The 20,713-nt window shown below is 39.8% G+C and overlaps 1 protein-coding gene across 1 annotated transcript; it reads left to right on the plus strand.

Moving 5' to 3' along the window:
• Nucleotides 1-13,608: 13,608 nt before the first annotated feature.
• LOC140226333 (uncharacterized) lies at nucleotides 13,609-20,383 on the plus strand. Its single transcript, XM_072306824.1, has 3 exons — nucleotides 13,609-13,770; nucleotides 16,092-16,196; nucleotides 19,299-20,383. Exons 1-3 carry the CDS (start codon nucleotides 13,609-13,611, stop codon nucleotides 19,563-19,565), a joined length of 534 nt encoding a protein of 177 aa, XP_072162925.1. The 3' UTR covers nucleotides 19,566-20,383.
• The last annotated feature ends 330 nt before the right edge of the window (nucleotides 20,384-20,713 follow it).

The raw sequence follows: 20,713 nt of genomic DNA on the forward strand, positions 1-20,713 counted from the left end.
CATGAAATTTGTGAAGAGAAATAATGTCGGTATTCCTGCAAGTCATGGTGATGCATTTTAAGGGTGCGTTTTATCAACTCTTTTTCTTGGCAGAAACAGATTTTCAAAACGGCGTTCAAGGAATTGTAACGAGATGATAAACGCAAAGCTGTTTTGATTATGGGGTTCGGAAAGCCTTTTGAAAACCGCAAATTGTGCTTTCCGAGACAGGTTTCCGAAACAGGTTTTAAGAACCTATTTCTAGAAGCCCTTTGAAGCGAGATAAACGCAAAGCTGTTTCAAAACGGCTGTGTACTGCGGTTACGAACCATACCTTCTCCTCGGGTCAAAATGGGCAATGCAGCTACACAGTGTGACAAGGCCAGTTTTCGTGCTCGCGATGAGTTGATAAATGCCACTGTCTTGGAAGCCGTATCGAAAGGGCTTTGGAAACGGCTTTTGAAAGCCGTTTCAAACAGGGGAAAGATGATAAACGCAGCCTATGACAATACGAAAAATGTTGATATTCCCATAGAAACTCATTGTTATGTAACTTGCTTCCCTTTGCCAAAGTATTATAGATTTGTAGCAAACATGAAAAATCTGGCAAAAGGAAGCATGTGACAATCATGTCATGAGTATATTACTTACTTCCTTCTGCCAAAGTATCATAGATTTGTTGCAAACATACAAAATTGGCAAAAGGAAGCAAGTGACAATCATATCATTAGGATGTTACTTACTTCCTTTTGCCGAAGTAATTTTAGATTGTGTGCAAATATTAATAATTTGGTAGAAGGAAGCAAGTGACAATCATTATCATAATGAGGTTGTAACTTGCTTCCTTTTGCCAAAGTATTTTCATTTTTTTTTAGCAAACATGAAAAATCTGGCAAAAGGAAAGCAAGTGACAATCATATCATGAGATTTCTTGCTTCCTTTTGCCAAAGTATTATAGGTTTGTAGCAAACATAAAAAATTGGCAAAAGGGGCATTAAAATCTGTGAAAAAAAGAGGGGATATCACAACAAAGGTGAGAACATCTATACCCCAACCAAAGGAAAACATGCTTCTATTGTACTGCACACCAAATACTCATAAGGATGGTTATCCCTTTGAGGTATAGTAGGCGAGCTATAAGTACCTCTTGCTTGTTATCCTTTACGTCCTGTGTAAACAACATCATTATTATAATGGTCTGTAGGATAGAACTAACACTTATCAAGGGCTTTAGCAGATTCTACTTATAAGCTCAATAATTGGTTGGAAGAATGACTTCTCCCATATGCATAATATTCGGTGGTACTTATGTAAGAAAACAGGCAGTTGACCACTGACTTATGCTAGAGTCGCACACGGCCGGGTCACAAAACGGATTTGATCCGGGTGAAAATGAGTCGGATTAGTCCCGGAATGGAGGGTAATTTATGCTACAGTCCCACTCGGCCGGATTTCGAACCGGGTCCATATATGGAATTATAACTGTATCGACCCGGTTCGAGCCGTAGAGACCCGAATTGACCTGTATCTAACCGTAATAAAATTCGCTTTTTAAATCCTTAACTAACTCCTTTTCGACCCCTGTCGACCCGCGTCAACCCGCTTCAACCCGTACCGACCCGGATGTAAACCTTGTCATTATCCATTGCATTGAAGGCAATGCGGTATACAGCAAGGGTCCATGCGGTTTTATGCTGCGGGTTGCAGCGGGACGATGCAAGTTAATGCGGTTCGAACGGGTCAATTCGAATATCAATACGGAATTGAAATCTGTGTTAAATTTTGAACATGACAAAAAATTTTTCACCGCCGTATCATATCCCCCGGAATTCATTAGGAATTGACACGGGTTACGATGCGGGTCAATGCGGGTCTCTACGGTTCCAACCGGGTCGATACGGTTTTAATCCTTATGGACCCGGTAGAAAATCCGGCCGTGTTTTGACTCTAGCATTAACGAGGAGAGACAACTATACATCCTTATCCTTTCCTCTAAATCTCACCGATCAATGAATCTCTCCGTAACATGACTAAGGGACGTTTAACTCCTTATGTGCCATGGTGTAACTCCCCTGTGTGCCTTATTATTCTGAGACAGCAACGTATAAATGGAGCAAGATCTTACCCAAAGACAGCATCAAATTTCGAAGATGCACAAGGATCGAGGCATTCGAGGGGCATTTAGCGTGGGCATGGAACTGCATGAATGGCGACCCTGGTTGTCTTCAACATACATTTTCCAGATCTCTCGGACTACATTACTGCATGCACCCCATCTACGATGAGTCACCGCCAGTCCTGGGAAGCCTGCTGCAGTATTAGTAAAAGCTCCCGAAGGTAAAATCAAGCTCGGATGTGATGTAAAGAAATTCGCTTCTAGCAGGGCCCGCTTTCCCAGACTTATGTAGAATTTGTCAAACCAGTTAAATGAAATTAGTTTCTCCTGGACACTTCACGAATTCGCACCAAGAACACTAGATGAAACAACAAAGAAAATTCATGGGAAACAGGACGCATGAGCTAATTTGGGAAACTCTTAGGTTGCGGTTGACGAGAAGAACATTGCTCTTTGACAAGATGTACCTAGTCTGGATAGCATTTAGGCCTTAGTCTAGTGTTCTCACCTGAACGAATTAAAAGAGACTTTTACTTTGTTTCAATAATGTGTAAGGACTACGGGTGGAGTGAATATTGGGAATTTCTGAGTAAAACAATATACAAAATATTCAATGTTTATGAGTGCGATGGTTCCGAATATTACATGAGCGTGCAAGTTTAACCGTTCTATTCAACGACGCGAAGCGGAGTTGAATAGAACGATTAAACTTGCACCGATTAAACTTGTACCGTTCAATAGTCGACTATTGCACTGCCATTGAGAGTGAGCGTTGGATAGCTGATTCCTCTGAATGTCATGTGACCCGCATTCATCCAATCAGATGGCAAGATTCCATACATGTGTTGTATAATATCCTACACACCGTAGTCTACAAAGATTCCCGTGGAGAGTTTGAGAAGAAGAGCCTTCTTTTCCATTTTGATGACCGATATTAGCCCAATTACTCCGGAGTCCCCCCCCCCCCCCCCCCCAAAAGAAAAAAAAGAAAAAAAAAAGATAATAATAAAAGAATAAATAAATAAAAAAAAGAAAAAAAAGAAAAAATCTGTACTGTTCTTTTTTAACACGTCTCCAGAAAAGATAATTTACATGTGTGCATATGTATGTAGGTGATGCATTTTGTTGTTGTTGTTGTATCATAGTTGTATACCTGTATAATTGCTGATCGACGTTTCCACTGCACTAATCCTTGGTTTAACTTTTCTTCCTTTTTCTAGGCAGGCCATCAAACAGAGATTATAAATAGGCCCTACAGAGATTTGCCAGTAGGCGAAATCAATGTGAAGATAAAATAGATATGCTGATAAAGCAGAGAGAGAGAGAGAGAGAGAGAGTGAAAAAAAAAAACAACAACAAAGAAATAATTATGCCCTACATTTGGTTGAGCACCGGTTAAACTACAGGGTAGGTCTATACACGCAGCTCGATACCTACCACATTAAAGGGATAATGGGTCCCTAATGGTGGAGATGAGGATTGGGCTTGTAACTATTTGCGAGATATATCATCAAGAAAAAAAAAAAGAGGAATTTAAGATTAATCAGATTGAAGTTGGTTTTGGAAATCAATGGCTGAGACATCCAAAAACAAAGGAGGGCCTAAGAGTGACAAAGCGATCTTCATAAACGATTGTGTCCCACCTTTTATTAGGATTGCCTTGATTTGGATATCTCGGCCACTTCAAAAACAATTAGGCCTATTCATCAAATAAACGTTGAATTCCTCTTGGAATTACATGCTCTTTCATATATACTTCGTAGGCCTATTTCATAAGAGGTATCTTATTATTTCACCATAATGTTGGAAACCTGAAAATAGGTCTCAACTAAAACTATACAAAAACTTTAAACCTGTTAGGTGGCCTGCCGAATGTGACAAGGACCCGGCTGATCGGAAACGCCCTCCCCCAAAACGTCTCGACACTCTATCAATCCGCGCCGCTCGGACGATCACCAGCAGCTCGACCGTCGGACTCAACACGTCGCCGCGACGCCGCGTCGCCGTGTACAGCCACAATAAAAGAGAGTACATAATTATTCTGTACACAATTGTGTCCGAGCAACGTACAACATTACTGACTGGTGATTATTATGCAGGGGCCGCGGAACGTGAACGTTTTTTCTGTGTGTGTGTGTGTGTGTGTGGGGGGGGGGGTGTCATGGTCAAGCCCCCCCCCCCCCCTTTACCCCTTAGACGCACCGGCGTAGCCAGGATATGATCTTGGGGGCGGTTACTATGCTATAGGGAGCGAAGCGACCGAGCCCCAACCGGCGAGGGAGCGAGAGGGGGAGGATGTGTCCCCCCTCCCACCGTGAGAACTTTTTGCATTTTGATGTTGTAAATGGTGCAATTTGATGCATGCTTTTGCGTGTTTTATCGACTTGAAACGGCCCCACTTGTTTAAGGTAGCAGGATGTTTGATGTGGATTATTATTGAACAATTTGCCTATAAAGTGGTAGCATTCAAATAAACTTCTTTTATCTATTCTTACACTGAATTTCATGAACGCTGTCGGTTTGGCATTCAGACAGAAAAGGTATGCACACGGGGGTGTACATATTCCAAAGGGATATTTCTCCTTCCACACGAAGGTGATTTTATATTTTCAGACCTGAAATTCAACGATCTGGTGCAAACTTTGGGTGCAGTACTTGGATTTTTTTTTTCTACCTCCCCCCCCCCCCCAGGAAAAAAAAAATAATGGAAATAATTCGGGTTTTTTTTTTTTCGGGGAAGTGTTAATAGCAAAGTCACGGAATTTAGCTCTTATTCCGAGTGTGCATCATCTCTGTGTAATGTACAAAGTCTAGTGAGGTAGAGCTTAGGGGAGGGTGTGGGAGTAGGATGCCCCTCCCTGTCGAAGGAGCTTTTGCGTTTTTAAAATTGAAATAAAGCGATCTAAAGCACATCTTGGTGGGAAATTCAGAAATTGTCATTCCCAAAAGTATACTAAGTCTATAGAGGGGACCAATCAATGGGAGGGTGGCAAGATACCCCTCCCATATTCGAGGGAGCTTTTTTTTTTTAATTTTAAAACTGAAATTCAACTTGGGCACTTTTCTATTGAAATATCTGGAAATTTGTCAATTAGAGAAGTGCAAGTCTGTGGAAGGAGACATAGCAGGAGGATGTGGGAGGGGATAAGACAGGGAGGGCTATTCCCCCTCCTACATGAGCGAGATTCTGTATTTTCTGATTGCAGTTAAACGTTTTGGTGCACACATTCTGTGGCATACAATATGTGAAGAGCTTGCAACCAAAAGGCGCTAAATCCATAATATATTGAAAAATGATGGATTTAGCGCCTTTTGGAAGCAAGCTCATCATTTTGGAGAACTCAAAGTGTAGCCAGAGTCTACTTGTATGCACAGGGCGGGGTGGGGACAAACAGGGAGAAAGCGTGGGGAATGCTATCCCCACCCTTCCCGTACGAGGGAGCTTTTGCCTTTTTAAAGTTGAAATTGAGATATCTCGTGCTACGTATATTTCATGGAATATTGTGGAAATTATCAAAAAAAGAAAAAAGAAAAAAAAAGAATGATCGGGGAACTGAGAGAGGAAAGGGCTGATTAAAAGGGGATATTTTCCTTGTCCATGAGCTACGGAACTATCGATTTTTCGGAATGTAAGTGGTGCTTAGACGGGAACGATTATGTAAGGGCGGTATCTTAGGAAATTCAAATTTAAGTGCATGGGCGTTTTGATTTTCCCCCGATTTTTCCCTTTTTTTCTTCCTTTTTTTTTTTCAAGAACCAAAACTGTGTGCGTGTATGTGTGTGTGTGTGTGTGTGTGGGGGGGGGGGGGGGGGAATGCAGCCCCCAGCCCCCCACCCCCCCCCCCCCCGGTTCCGCGGCCCCTGTTGGTGGTATAATATGTAGATTAAGATAAATTAATTGCCAGAGAGGATTTTAAGAACTTTATACAATAGCATTGTTCTTCCTTACCTGACTTATTGCAATGTTGCATGGGGCAATACGTTTAAGACCCACATTGATAAATAAAGTATTACAAAAGAAAGTATAATTCCAACTTCCGACAGCCGAGTAAGCCATTATTCCTTCAGTTAAAGTTACTACCAATCATTGTTTGATTCTTGTGTTTAAACTTCAGTCTTGTCCACAATTCTGCCAGTTGTAAGGATTATTTGCCCTTAACTCACGGATCCATAATTACAACACACGTCAAAGAAACCTCTTCCATCGTCCTCGACTACTGTTTCCTTGAATTCTTTCCGGACTCCACTGGTAGGACCTATTAAAGAGTGGAACCAACTACCTGTTGACATTAGGAACTGGTACAACATTTTCTAGGTTCAAAGTTCAGTGTAAAAAATATCTATTAGACAATTTGAAATGAATTTATTAAACTATATGTTAAACATTCATTTGATATTATGTAGATTGGCCAGCCTACTTTAATTTTGAGTGCTCTGTGTGGTGTGGTTGTGTACAGGGGTGTGAGGGTGTGGGTGTGGATGTGTGTGTGTTAGTGTGTTCATGGTCTCCTTTTTTAGGTAGGTTTATTTGTTGCCATTGTACAGTATAATATTATGATTGTTCTGATACATCGTATACTTGCCATGTCGTAGTGTTAGTGTGTGAACTTAGGTGGTACCTTGGTCTGCTGTTGGTGGTTTCAGTGACTGATCTGAATGTTTACTCAACTGATTATTATGATTTGGAATGTCACTTTACATCATTGCGGTTGGCCTTATAGTTGTGCTGCCGAGTCCCAAACTTGTACCTTGCATAGGGCCCCACTCACAAGCCTTGCTTCTTTCGGGGTCCTAAAAAACCATGTAAATTTTTGTATCAGCGATTTGTGATATCTCGTTATTTATGTTTGGTTTTTGAATAAAATTGAATTGAATTGAATTGAATTGAATTGAATTGAATTGAATTGAACTGAATTGAATTGAATTGAATTGAACCCCCATTTTCCCATCCGACCGGCACCTTCAAACGAGGGAGGACTTCCCCAGCATGCATGCTGCTGCTGATACGCAGTACGTACCGGCGGCGCGCGTGATCCCGTGACCCACCTTTCGACTGATATGAATCAGTGTAGTAGGGCGCCTACATCCAGAAAGTTGGTGACGAACAGTGGAGGCCGGGAGCTCGGAGGTGAGATACCGTAATGTCATATCAGTGATTATGTTTTCATACAGCAATCTTTTATTTGTTAGAAAATCAGCTCTATTGTACATTCTTAAGTTTGTTACCTTGCTAGTGCTGCAGCTGTGCTTTTGTGGTGACATGTTTGATGTGTTTTGCGTGTAGTTGATCAATACAACGGTCCCACGCGTAGGGATCTACGTCTTTAAGTGTTTATTCTGTTTCTGCACATTGTACATCGATAGCTACATGTAGGCCTATAGGCTTTACCCGAGCCCCATGGCCTTGGCCTGGCCCCTTCAGTATCGACAGTTTACTGTGTATAGGCATACACGCAAAATCACCTTCTGCATTCTAATTCTGTATTACAGCTGACACCCCAGTAAATTTAGATGTGGTAGCTTCTGACTATATGCTAACTCAGTTCGGGAAACCCACTCACAAGGGGGGCCCCTCCTTAGTAACCCGTCCCCCTTATAAGTAACCCCGTCCCCCTTATAAGTAACCCCCGGGGCACCCCTTATAAGGAGTCTCCACGCTTTTTTGCAATGCAACGCGAAAATGAAAGGACTGCGGCAATTCGCTTGATTATGTCCATAAAGCTTCACAAGTTTCCTAGTTACGAAATTTGAGCAAAATCGGTTCGAGGCATCATATCTAAAATCATGGATTTGAATGCGATGTCAAACGACCCATGCGAATGCTGAAATGCGAGCGATTACTGGCGTGAGTGTCGCCAGGCGCGGCGGCGCGGCAATGCTTGAGTGCAGACGTGGCGACTGAGTACGGAGACTTTCGTTTATTAACGACTACCTACATTAATTACGTTAATTCCACGAGAGGTACCTCTCCGACATTCAATAATCGGTATGCGATTTTTTGTTTAAGTACCTCTCGTGGAATTAACGTAATTAATGTAGGTAGTCGGAGAGGTACCTCTCCGACTACCTACGTTGTAGTATACGAGAGTGAATGCCATTCAAATAACACGCAGATGAGGAGTGAAGCAATAAGGACGTTTACAGACCTGATTTCAGCCACAGATTTCGGTGAGTTTTTGACGTACCGGTAATTAAACAAAAAATCGCATACCGATTATTGAATGATTACCATACATTACGATAATTCCTTGTATTTTAGTTTTCCACGATTAATAAAGATATTAATGAAGGAGTCGCACAACCACACTGAAAAATGACAACGTCTGCGAAGGAATAGAGGTGCAGCCGCTGTCGCAAAGGGACAGCGGCTGCGTGTAGTTAACTTCATGTCTATGGTGCATGTACAGTTCTACACCACTATAACCATGATAACATAACCAACCATCCACAGGCAGTGACACCGACAGTGTATAAATCCCGGCTTGGCGCGGGGCACAGTATGGTTGGACCTACTACTCATGGACCACCTAATTTTTATTTGCTTGATAAGAATATTTAACACTGCAATTCACGTAAAAACTTGACCTACGTGATTGAGAAAATCCAGCACTATCAAATGCTGTTCCCTTTTCAATTCGTAGTTTCAGTGCAAAAATATCGATCGCCTTTGAACTTGACTGGCCTCTTATCAGCTCCCAGTGGTGCCGCTCCTTTTTTAGATCGACCGCTGTTTTTGCATTGACGATGCACAAAACTGAGTTGTATTGAACACCATGTTGTGCGAAGCTTTTTAGAAAATGCATTGCATTCCATAACAATTTGGTTAAAATATTCATTCAAAATTTTGTCCTTGATTAAAACCCATTAATGGACAGTGAATTTTCACATTTTTTCCCACACACTCTCATCAATGGTCAAAGCCAATACATTTTCATGTGCACTGCGCGCAGTGCAGTGGGTACTAAGCGTTCTTTGCCCCAAAACCACGCGGTCGGTTTCAAAAAGGGTGGTTGATGATGCGTAGTAGAACTACCATACCACGTGTAACATAACAATGGGGTCGCTGGTGCGGTTAAGGCAGTGTATGATCCTACTTGTACTATCTTCCTCACATTATGGACACTCACAATTGGCTAATAATTAGTAGAGGGTAAAACCATCAACAGGCATCATGTTACACTGTGTACAACCAGCAGCAGTAGTGTGAAATGCTACATCACATTTCAGTTCAGCATTACCCCCCCCCCCCCCCCCCTTCCAGAGAACTGGTACATTGTAGCATGTGGATATCATTAATTATTACCTAGATACGAGGTAGTTTTGCGAGGCAATTACAGTTGGTATTTTGCAGGGTCGGGAGTTCAGCGGGCGATATTAGAGCATATCACGAGCATCCGGGTTTTTACATATACAGTGGACTCCTGTTATAATGAAATCCTCGGGACCGGCAGTTTTCTTTCGTTATATCGGAATTTTGTTTTAACCGAGTAAATAAACAATAGAAATGCATAGAATGGATGACATTGCAGCCCAAATTTTTACTTCGTTATATAACCAGAATTTTGTTATAACCGTGTTCGTTATAATGGGAGTGCACTGTAAAACAGGGAGGTGGGAAGAGAAGGAGTGGAATCTAACCTCCCTGCTTTACATGTAAACATTCCGGTCGACCACGAAGAGAAAACATTCAAGGAGGTCGCTGCGTGTCGATTACACGCACCGCAGAAGAACGCCGATAAATCAACTCATACAAGGTCGACCACTTCCAGCAGCACTACGCGTCAAACAATGACTAGTCCATTTGTGCTCAATAACTGCATAGTGACCATCAGTTATTACAACTCTCCAAATTGAAACAGAAGCAAAAATAAAGTGTAAAAGTGTTCAGATGTTTGAAGTTCGCCTGTTACAACTACTTGTATCTTTGAAGTTGGAGTTGAATGATATACATTGATGAACAATTTGTCAATTATTCAACATGTTGGTGATGATCTACAGGTAGTCAAATGTCGCTTGATCTATATCATAGTGTATAGCCGTATTCACATATTTTCCTAATTTAACCAGGGGATAGGTAATAATTATGATATTGACTGGCCTCGAGGGAGATACCAGATAAATATTCTTTCAGTTTGGGCAATATCTTCTGGTATCTCCCTCGAGGCCAGTCAATATTATATAAATGTGAAGACTGGCCTGAGTCGGATATGTGACCGTGCATCACAAAACGAACAAAAAGTCGCACCCCTTGATTTCATGCGAGGACTCAAAGAAGGTGAAACGGGTCAACCAAGTCAATATTCAGTTTTTCATATTTTCTTAAAGAGCTACCCTTCTACATTATTCTTAAGTTTGGGGTCATAAAATGAATGGGAAAGTGCATTTTCAGTAGTTTTTCTACAACCCTTTTTTAGAGTAGTGAGATCAGGTACATCTTAGAAGCCCCTTTTTATTTCTTGATAACCCTTTTGTACACTCTTCACTTTCAAGTTTGATAACTTTTGAAGGGATAACGCTACTGCTTTGAAAGTTGGCATTGATCATGGACAGAATGTGTTTATATAGCATGTTTCAATTTAATCTGATAATCCCTTCATTGTTGTTCCTCCAGTGGTTTACATCTTGTTTTTGTCCCATTCATCGCACAGCTAGCACGGTTTGGTAAAGATTAAGCGCTTAAATAGACAGATAGACTCTGTACTTCAGAGCCTCTTTTCTCGATTCACACTTTTCCAGAATGTGTGCTTTCTTTCCAATATTTAGATAGATTAGGAGAGTCCATTTGAATTGAGTTATACATCATTTTAAAGCTTAGAGTCTGCTCTTGCAAAATCTGTCCTTAGCTAAAAATCCATGTCTGGCGACTTTTTGTTTGTTTTGTGGTGCAGGGTCACATATACTAGAGAATCCTGGCTAATGAATTTTGTACAGCTTAAAGGGACTGTACACTACAGTACTGGTTGAGGTGGGGATTCATGTTTTGAATATTCCTAATGTGAGATAATGAGAAACCTCGAGCATGTAATCTTAAGAAGGATTCGACATTTATTTGATGAAAATGGTTTTTCAAGTGGCTGAGATATCCAAAAAAAGTGATAATAATAAAAGGCGACAGGCCACGCCTTTTATTAGGATCTCTTTGTTTCATCTTGTTTTTGGATATCTCAGCCATTTCAAAACCGATTTTCATCAAATAAACTTTTGATACCCCTTAGAATTGCATGCTCTTTGACATGTGGTTCCTGAATATCTTGCAAAACAAGCTAAATCCTCACCTCGACCAGAACTGTACACACCCTTTAATCACTGATCTCTGTGTAAAGTAAAACTGCGAGTGGAAGAACCCTGAGTGCAGTCAGCTGTTACTTTCGAGTGTATGCCACCCATGCATCTCCCCATTAAGAGGTTATTAGATTTAATGATAATTATCATGCACGTAGATGCCAAGAAAATCCAAGTAATTTCAAATATGTAGGAACTGTAGGGCATACATATATGTCACCGTGCATCACAAAACCAACAAAAAGTCGCACCCCTTGATTTTACGTGAGGACTCGAGGTGAAATGGGTCAAGCAAGTAGGCCTAACTTTTTAGTTTTCCATATTTTCTGAAAGAGCTACACTTGTATACTTCTACATCATTCTTGAGTTGGGGATCACAAAATGAATGGGAAAGTAGGTTTTCTGCACAGTTATTCTACAACTTTTTTTTTTTTTTTTTTTTTTTTTTTTTGATAGGGTAGTGTGATCAGGTATGTCTCAGAGGCCCCTTTTTAATTTCTTGAAAATCCTTTGCACACTCTTCAACTCTAAACTTTGAAAGAATAATGCTAACACTGCTTTGAAAGTTGACATTAATCATGGACGGAATGTGTTGATAGAGCATGCTCAATATCAGCTTCAATCTGATAATCTCTTTATTGTTGTTGAAACGGTGGTTTAGAATTTGTACATCCTGTTTTTTTTTTTTTTTTGTGTGTGTGTTTTGTGTGTTTTTTTTTTTAGTCCCATTCATTGCACAGGTAGCACAGCTTAGGAAAGATTAGGTTCTTGAATAGACCATGTACTTCAAAGTCTCTTTTCTCAGTTCACACTTTTCCAGAGTGTGTGCTTTCTTTCCAATATCATACATTGTAGATAGTTTATGAGAGTCCATTTGAATTGAGTTAAATGCATCATTTTAAAGCTTAGAGTCTGCTCTTTCTGGATCTTCCCTCTTAACTAAAAATCCATGTCTGGCGACTTTTTGTTGGTTTCTTGGTGCAAGGTCACATATTTAGAAAATGGATGTTAGCAGCCCATAAGTTTGAACAGATTTGACCCACAGCCTATGTAATGTAGGTAGAGCTGTAAACTTGCAATGACCTAGAGATTAAATCTTAGAAATGAAAGAAAATTTAGATTTCCACCTGAAACATGTGAAATTTGTTAGTATTAAGGAGATGTCTCTTTTATGCACGTACAGTTGTATGTTGTTTCATTTTTTTTTTTATCACATTATGGTCTTGCGCTTATTTCTCTCAAAATTGAAGCTCCTAGAAAAAAAAAATATTGCAGTGCAGTATTTGTCTTGATGTTTCTATTCAATTTCTCATTCTCTTACACATAATATCTACAGTACTGTAGATACGCATACCTTTATTAACAATTGTATTAACTTATTTTCTTATTAAAGATGCATTACATGTGTATACAGGGAAACTCGATAATTATAATGAGATGGGCGGGACGGAGTCTTTTTCCTCGTTATAGCCGATATCTCATTACACGTAGGCATGAAAAAAGGCATAACATTAAGACATTAATTTGCACATGTGGGACTTACATAATGCTGTGTCTTAACATGTATGTGACACTTTCTGTATTTGTGTACATTATGCCTGTGTGTGTGAAGATGGAGAATTCCCTGGTAGAAAGCCAATTACAGCATCAGATTGCCTCACATAGTCTGCTATACGTCATGGTGATGTCATGTGTGCATAGGGTCGTACAATTACAATGTACTCCTAGCACATTCTCTGCATTAGCAAAATGTGGTATACTTCCAATATGTCCACACACACACACGTACAACATGCAGTGCTAGGTGGAGTGCTTTATGTGTTCAAGACAAAGTTTTCGTCGCACCGAGCTTTACAATCTTTAAACATCATCGCACAGGCAAAGTACTGTAAGGCTTTACCCAAAGAGATTTTGCTTTACCTGGCTATAACAGGTTTGATTAAGTTTTTCTTTGTTTGGAAGTCACAAAATTCATCTCGTTATAGCGGTTATTTAGTCGATCTCGCTATAAGAGTAGTGTTTTACATAGACTTAAGTGTGGAATGAAATTTGGGAAAGTTTCCACGTAATGACCGATATTTCATTGGAGCAGTGTACTTTATATCCAGTATCGATTATGTGAAAAATGTGCCTTACATACATGTACAGCCTGTAACACATGGTGCTCTTTTTGTAATGTTTATCCTCGGAACAGCTGACTCTCTTTGTGGATTGACTCATAGACAGACACAATGAGCTATCCCCCACCAGATGGAGGCTATGGTTATCCAGGGGGAGGTTACCCACCTCCTCAACCAGCCCCTGGCCAGTATCCCCCAGCACAGCCAAATGCCGCAGGGGCTTATCCACCGGCAGCCTACTCAGCTTACCCACCCCCTCCGGCAGCTGGTGGTGTGAGTATCTCATACGTACTGATTCTGTATTCTACCCCTTTGGAGACTGGTCCAAAGTATGCTTGGTCAGATGTCTGTGGGAAATGCTGTAGCAAATCATACCATTCTCAATGGGTTAGATATTCAATTTATAACGTCGCATTTACAATAACAGTGGATATATTGTCTTGAAATGAAACAAATATTGTTTGTTTCTTTTTCTTCTGCAATGTCAATTGCAGCTGTATACTCCACAGTTCTGTATCCTCAGCATACTACAGTACATGTAGTTGTGAAGCTTTTTCTGAAGACTGTTTTCAACTCACACTGAGGGTACTGCATTTCTCTCACACTGAGCAGACACTGGAATCCTGTCCCAACTCTAAGACATGCAGAGACCTCACAATGTACACAGCTTCTTGACTTAGACTTCACCCCTAGTGTACAGCTTTGTAACTTACATGGAACCTTGTAACAGAATTTTCTTAACAGTGAAGCAAAGATACATTTCCCCAAATCATATGTATGTCACAGATAAGTCTTTATGGATATAATGATTATACATTTGTTTTGCTAAGACAAATTTCATAAAATAAAAGAAACTGCCAATCCAGAGTTCATGACTTCATTGTACATTGTAACAAGAGTTGCCTCTGCAGGGAAATAAAGTCATTATTTACTTGTTTATTTTATTTAATGGAAACTTGAAACATTATATATTTTTTAACCCTTTGAGACTGGCTGATTTTGCTACAACACGCATTTCCCATAGACCCCTGCCTGAGTAACTCGGTACTCGTCCTCGCCAGGTTTAGCAGCATTGTCTTAAGAGACTTTTTTTTTATGCCTCCACCAGGAAGTGGTGACGGAGGCATTATGTTTTTGGGTTGTCTGTCCTTCCTTCCGTCCGTCCGTACATCTGTCTTTCCATCCGTCCGTCTGTAATGAATTTTGTGGACAGCGTATTAAACTAAAAAACCTTTTGAGGTATCCTAATGAAACTTGGCATGTATGTGTATTAGGGGGTGAAGTTGTGCCTAGATCAACTTTTGGGTGCACATGCTCAAGGTCAAAGTTCAAAAGGTCAAGGTCAAATGCTTACAATTTCACAATTTTTCCCATATCTATGCAATGCCTTGGTGTATACATACATGTATTACCCAATTAAAATTCTCTGGTGAAATTTTGGGGTCATGCGGTCAAAGGTCAAATGGTCAAGTAAAAATGTTAAAATGTCACTTTTTTTTCTCCGTATCTTGGAAATTGTTCAAGGTATCTTCATGGAACATAGTGCACTGGCAGTGATTATCTAGGGAATTTGGGGTTCATCGGGTAAAAAATCAGGGGTCAAAGGTCAAGGGCAACACTTCAGAATCTTCTGTTTCCCTCATATTTATGCAATGCCAGCAGGATTTTTTATTTTTTTTTAACTTGGTGTACAGAGTTGTATGCATGTATAACCAAATACATGCAGAGATTCTCTGTGAAGTTTTTTTGTTTTGTTTTGTTTTTGTTTTTTGCCAAAAAGGTCAAAGGTTGATAGGTCAAAGATCAAGCAAAAGTGCTGAACTTACTTCTTCCTCTATATCTCAGCAGTGGCTCAAGTTATATTGTATCTTTAAACTTAGTACTTATTATTTATGCATGTTTTGCCTGACAGTGATTCTTTAATGAATTTTTGGGTCAAAGACCAGGTGAAAATAGTAACAAGTTACTATTTAATACAGAAATTGCACTTTTTCTCCATACCTTGAAAATTACTCAATGCATAAACTTATGAATGGGTCAAAGTCAAGTTAAAGTCCTTTAATCCACAAATACATGCTCTCCTATTCATCCAAATAAACCTAGGTCAAGGAAGGTGAACATTCAACACATTTCTGACAATCATGTCATTTTTTTATGTACAATGTATTTTGCCAATTTTTGAAAATGTAATCACACATTGTCCACATGTATACTATAGACCTATTAGGAGAATCATGCATTATGGCGGAGGCATACCAGTCACATAGTGACATTTCTATTTTTTCTTTAGTCTCTCCTGCCTGAATGATTCAGTGAGACTTCACGCTACACAATCTTATTTTAATCTTCATTATCTGTAAGAATGATTATTAAGGAATGTTACCATAATTTCTCCATTTTGATTTCATTCTGAGATTTACAGTCCACCTTCCCTACATGGAATCCAGGGGAGTGGAGAAAATCCTTCATTTATCATGGAATTTTACTTTCGAGTAAAACTAGTGTATGTTTAAATACGTTGTATATCAGGGCTAGATTTTTTTCTTAAATGTTTGTTTGTTTGTTTGTTTTCAATATGTGTACATTCTGTGCAGGTTCCACCTCCCCCGGTCTACAACCCAGGACCTCCCCCTCCCCAGGGGATGGCACCAGGACAGCCGTATCCCGCCCCTGGGGCTCCCCAGGGTTATCCCATGCAGGTATAGTCTCGTTATCCACCAAATTTTTTACGTTAACCCATTGAGGACGGTTTGATTTTACTACAACATGCATTTCCCATAGATACCTGCCCGAGTATACTCCGGTCTGGTCCTCAACGGGTTAAGGCCCTAGTTTTCTCTCCTTTCTTTCTTTCTTTCTTCGTACGTGCATGTTTTATTTATTTATTTGTTATGCCCCCCATAGACAAAGTGTATAGGGGGTATACATGTATATAAATCAGCTTGTGTTCGGTTGGGCGGTCGGGCGGTTTGGCGGGCAGTCGGGCGGTCGGGCGGTCGGGCGGCCAGGTGGTCGGGCGGTTAGGCTGTCGGGCAGTCAGGCTGTCCGTTGCAAATCTTGCATCAGGAACTCCTACAGTTTTCAAGCAGTTTTAGTGAAACTTTGGTTACATGATGACATTGAGGTATAGATGACATGTGCAAGACATTTGAGGGGGGGGGGGGGGTTGTTGGAGAAAGCGTTGCTATGGTAGCCACAATTTGCCCCAAGACCTTGTGGATTGAACAGTATTTAAGCAATTTATTGCAAATTTGGTGTGGATTGAACTTCTTCCACAGTATTTAAGCAATTTATTGCAAATTTGGTATGTATAATGACAGGTGAATATGCAAGACACACTTTGTGTCTGTACCTGACAAGGCATTGCCATAACAACAATTTATTTTCTTGAAAATCTTGTGATGTGAACTTTGGTGCACATAATGACATTGATGTGTAGATGTGCAAGACATGTTTTTTTTTTTTTTTGTGTGTGTGTGTGTTTGTCGGAGAAAGCATTGCCATGGTAACCACAATTTCCCCCCAACCTTGTAAAGTGAACTACTTTCACAGTGTTTAAGCACTTTACAATATATTTCAAATTCAGTATGTAGGGCCTATAATGATCTATACGTAGGTGTAGTTGTGCAAGTTAAGCCTGTACCTGACATGTTGCCATGGTAACTGCATATTTTCTTCAAATTTTATGGAGTGAACTACTTCCACAATTGTTCAGCAGTCAAACTCACCAGGTACTCACAAGGTACTACACACATGTATACACACACAGACAAACACACACACACACACACATACATAACCTTATATCAAACCCAGGTACAATATTCTTTTTCATAGGAATCTTGGCTGCGGGAGCAGGGTATTAATCACCTTTAGTGATACTTCTAGTTTACTTTTGGAGGGGGGGGGGGGGGATTTGCTTTTTGCTTTGTGTATTAGTGTTTAGAACATTTTACATTTTAATAATGCCTCTGTATCAAAGTACGGCAAAGCCCTATTTGTTTAGGATGTCACTTTGTTCCACAGCTTTTTTTCCATTTGGTTTACTTTCTCCCTCTCGTCAGCTGTACAACTTCCCATCTTCTCCCTAGCTCCTACCTCAAGATAGATTGCTTTGGTGTCTATCACTTTAAATGTATGTCAGTATGATATGTTTTCACCCCAAAACCATGCTGCAATATATCTGTAAAGATGTTGTACAGGTTACATCCTAGCACTAATTTTCTCCACAAACCATGGCTGGTTTAAATTGGCATTTTGATATCAGTGCTTAAATTCTCACTGCCACAAGTTCCAATGATCACTTCTTTGTGTATGAATCAATTTTTTGTTTGTGAAAGGCTCCGTTCATGTATGAAATAATGTAAAATTATGGCGATAATATGGACTCTAGTACAGTCACACAATTATTACTGTTTTTGTTTATTAGTTACACAGTGCACTCCCATTATAACGAACGCAGAGTGACAGTTATAACAACAATTTGTCACAACAAAGTGAAATTTCAGGTCCCAAAGTTATTGACTCTGTCAACGGTAATACTGTTTTTTTTTTTATACCCCCGCCAAACGAAGTTTGAAGGGGGTATATAGGAATCAGCGGATGGTCGAGCGGTCGGTCGGGTGGTCAGGCGGTCGGTCCCTTGCAAATCTTGCATCGCGAACTACTTCCTCAGTTTTCAACCGATTCCCATAAAACTTGGCACAGATGTGTGCCTTGGGTTGTAGATGTGCAAGACGTATTTTTTGACAGTACCCAAAAGTACGTTGCCATGGTAACGGCATATTATGGGCAAAAATGGGTACAAATCTTGCGTCGCGAACTCCTCCCACAGTTTTTGATCAATTTTTATGAAATTAGGTACAGATGTTCGTCTGAATATGTTAATGTGCAAGACACATATTTCCGCAGTGGCAAAAAGTGCGTTGCCATGGTAACGACATGTTATTGGTAAAATATAGGGCAAAATGCTTCATGGCAAAACTGCTTCATCAGTGTTCTTCCAATTCTCATGGAATTCATATTGAATGTTTGTCTTAGGATATAGGTCAGCATGACACATTTCTTGACAGTGACAAAAAGTATGTTGCCATGGTAACAGCTCACATATTATGAGCCAAAATGATGGAAAATTTTGTGTTGCAAACTACTTCCTCAGTTTTTGCCCAATTTCCATGAAACTTGGTACAGATGTATGCCTTTGGTTGTAGATGTGCAAGACGCATTTTTCGACAGTACCTGAAAGTATGTTGCCATGGTAACGGCATATTAATGGCAGAAGATCAAGGAAAGATCTTGCGGATTTAACTACTTCCTCAGTTTTTTGACCAAAGCTTATAAAATGAAACGTTGTTTTGACCAAAGCTTATGAAATGTTGTTTGGCGGGGGTATAACCAGTCGCTGTAGCGACATTTCTAGTTTTCTCCTGATAAAGTCCTGTGCTCTTTCGATATGCTAAAAAAAAAAATGAAAATATGTTGACATATCTTTTTATATCTTTTGTATGGTATTGCATATAATATATTTGTGATGTCATGATCTCTATTCAGTCTTAAACCCAATGATCTGTCACCAAAACTACTGGTAAGTTTTGAATAGATTTTCTGATTTACTCAAACTTTCACGGCTGTATTCTACTGATATTACTGCATTCACTCAACATGTATTTTGGGGGATTCATTTTCCTTTAAATTATTGTACAAAAGTACAGTTGTTAATTATGCCTGTGAAATACAATTCATTATTATATATTCTTCACTGTATGTCATCTTAGTACCACATTCCCACTCTTTGTCCCCAGTACCCCCTGCAGGCTGGTGGATATTACCCTCAGGGTACAGGAGCTCCGGAGGGGATGGTCCCCGGGAAGAAACCAAAGAAGGCCAAGAAGCACAAGCACCGGCGGCGATCGAGCTCAAGTTCATCATCATCATCATCGTCCTCCTCATCATCCTCATCGTCGTCCTCCTCTTCTTCCTCCTCGAGTGGTGGAGGGAGAAAGGTGAAGAAGAACAGGGGGATGAAGCACAAGAATAAGAAGAACAAGAACCGTGGTCATCCACGTTAGGTGTGTCATCAGTACTACTGTTGGGCAGAAGAGAAGAGAGCATCAGTTGTCACCTAATTAAGGTTTCTCATTCTTTCATGTTTTCAGAAAAAAGAGAGAAGAAACAGGGATAGGAGAGGCAATGAATTTAGGCTTCTTATGTTTTCCAAGTGATTGTATTTTTGTGAGAGTGGTCGAAAATTAAAAAAGAAATGAGTTCTATGGAATATACCTGGATGTTCATCTCTTAATAGCTTTTAGTGTTTTATCATTTCTGAATTCTATTTTATCTCAGTTATACAGCTTTCATTTTGAAATTTACCTCTGATATACATAAGATTCTGATGGAGGTCTGTATCTCCTGTGTGTGTGTATTTAAAGTATTATATCATACAGAAAATTATATGTAATTCAAGCTGCATTTTTACTATTTTGGTATGTGTGATACATAGACAAGAGTTGTGTGGATACTTGATTTTGATATGACACTCGCTAAATGCAATGTGCAGTACCCACTGATGCTGTTCTAATAATGCCAAAGGACTAATACAACTCTGATTGGAACAAGCTGTTATCATTATTGTTGATGCTATCTTGATTTGATGTGTGGTTATGGTGAGGAAATTGTAGAACTATGGCGTTAGGCTTGATTTATCGCTATAACAGATCCTCAGATTTATCGCCGATTTCAGTGTGACTATGAATGGTAGGCTAAGTTTTGCCGGTCTCTTATATAGGAATGATGGAAACAATTTTGACAAGTTCTTTTTTATGAATGCAATTCATTTAAAGAGGGAATCCACCCCAAAACGTTAATTCAAACAGAAAGAGAAAGAGAGAGAGAGAAAAAAAAAATCAATACAGAATGTCCAAAAGGGACAAAAATCAGATTGCAAACAAGGAAGAAATGACTATTTCAAATTTCACATTTTTTTTCCATAAAACATTTCGTAACCACTCCCTATAACTATCCAAATTCTTTGAGCAAGTTATGATGTATGATGTACATGTATATGAAATTTGGGGGGGGGGGGGGGGGATTAGCTGATAAAAGCATATTCCGATACCAGAATATATCGAGGGTAAACATTAATTTTGTTCCTTTTTGTTTTTGGTGGTTTAAGGCAAGTTTTATGCTTATGCCGCTTAAATATGAAATTTTTGTCATT

The sequence above is a fragment of the Diadema setosum genome, chromosome 3 (assembly GCF_964275005.1).
Source record: "Diadema setosum chromosome 3, eeDiaSeto1, whole genome shotgun sequence".
Classification (NCBI taxonomy): domain Eukaryota; kingdom Metazoa; phylum Echinodermata; class Echinoidea; order Diadematoida; family Diadematidae; genus Diadema; species Diadema setosum.

Bases quoted from the DNA above. Each gene is read 5' to 3' on its own strand.
- LOC140226333 (XM_072306824.1), top strand. From the start codon at position 13,609: ATGAGCTATCCCCCACCAGATGGAGGCTATGGTTATCCAGGGGGAGGT. The intron at 13,771-16,091 runs GTGAGTATCTCA...CATTCTGTGCAG, and splicing joins CCCCTCCGGCAGCTGGTGGT to GTTCCACCTCCCCCGGTCTA. The intron at 16,197-19,298 runs GTATAGTCTCGT...CTTTGTCCCCAG, and splicing joins CCCAGGGTTATCCCATGCAG to TACCCCCTGCAGGCTGGTGG.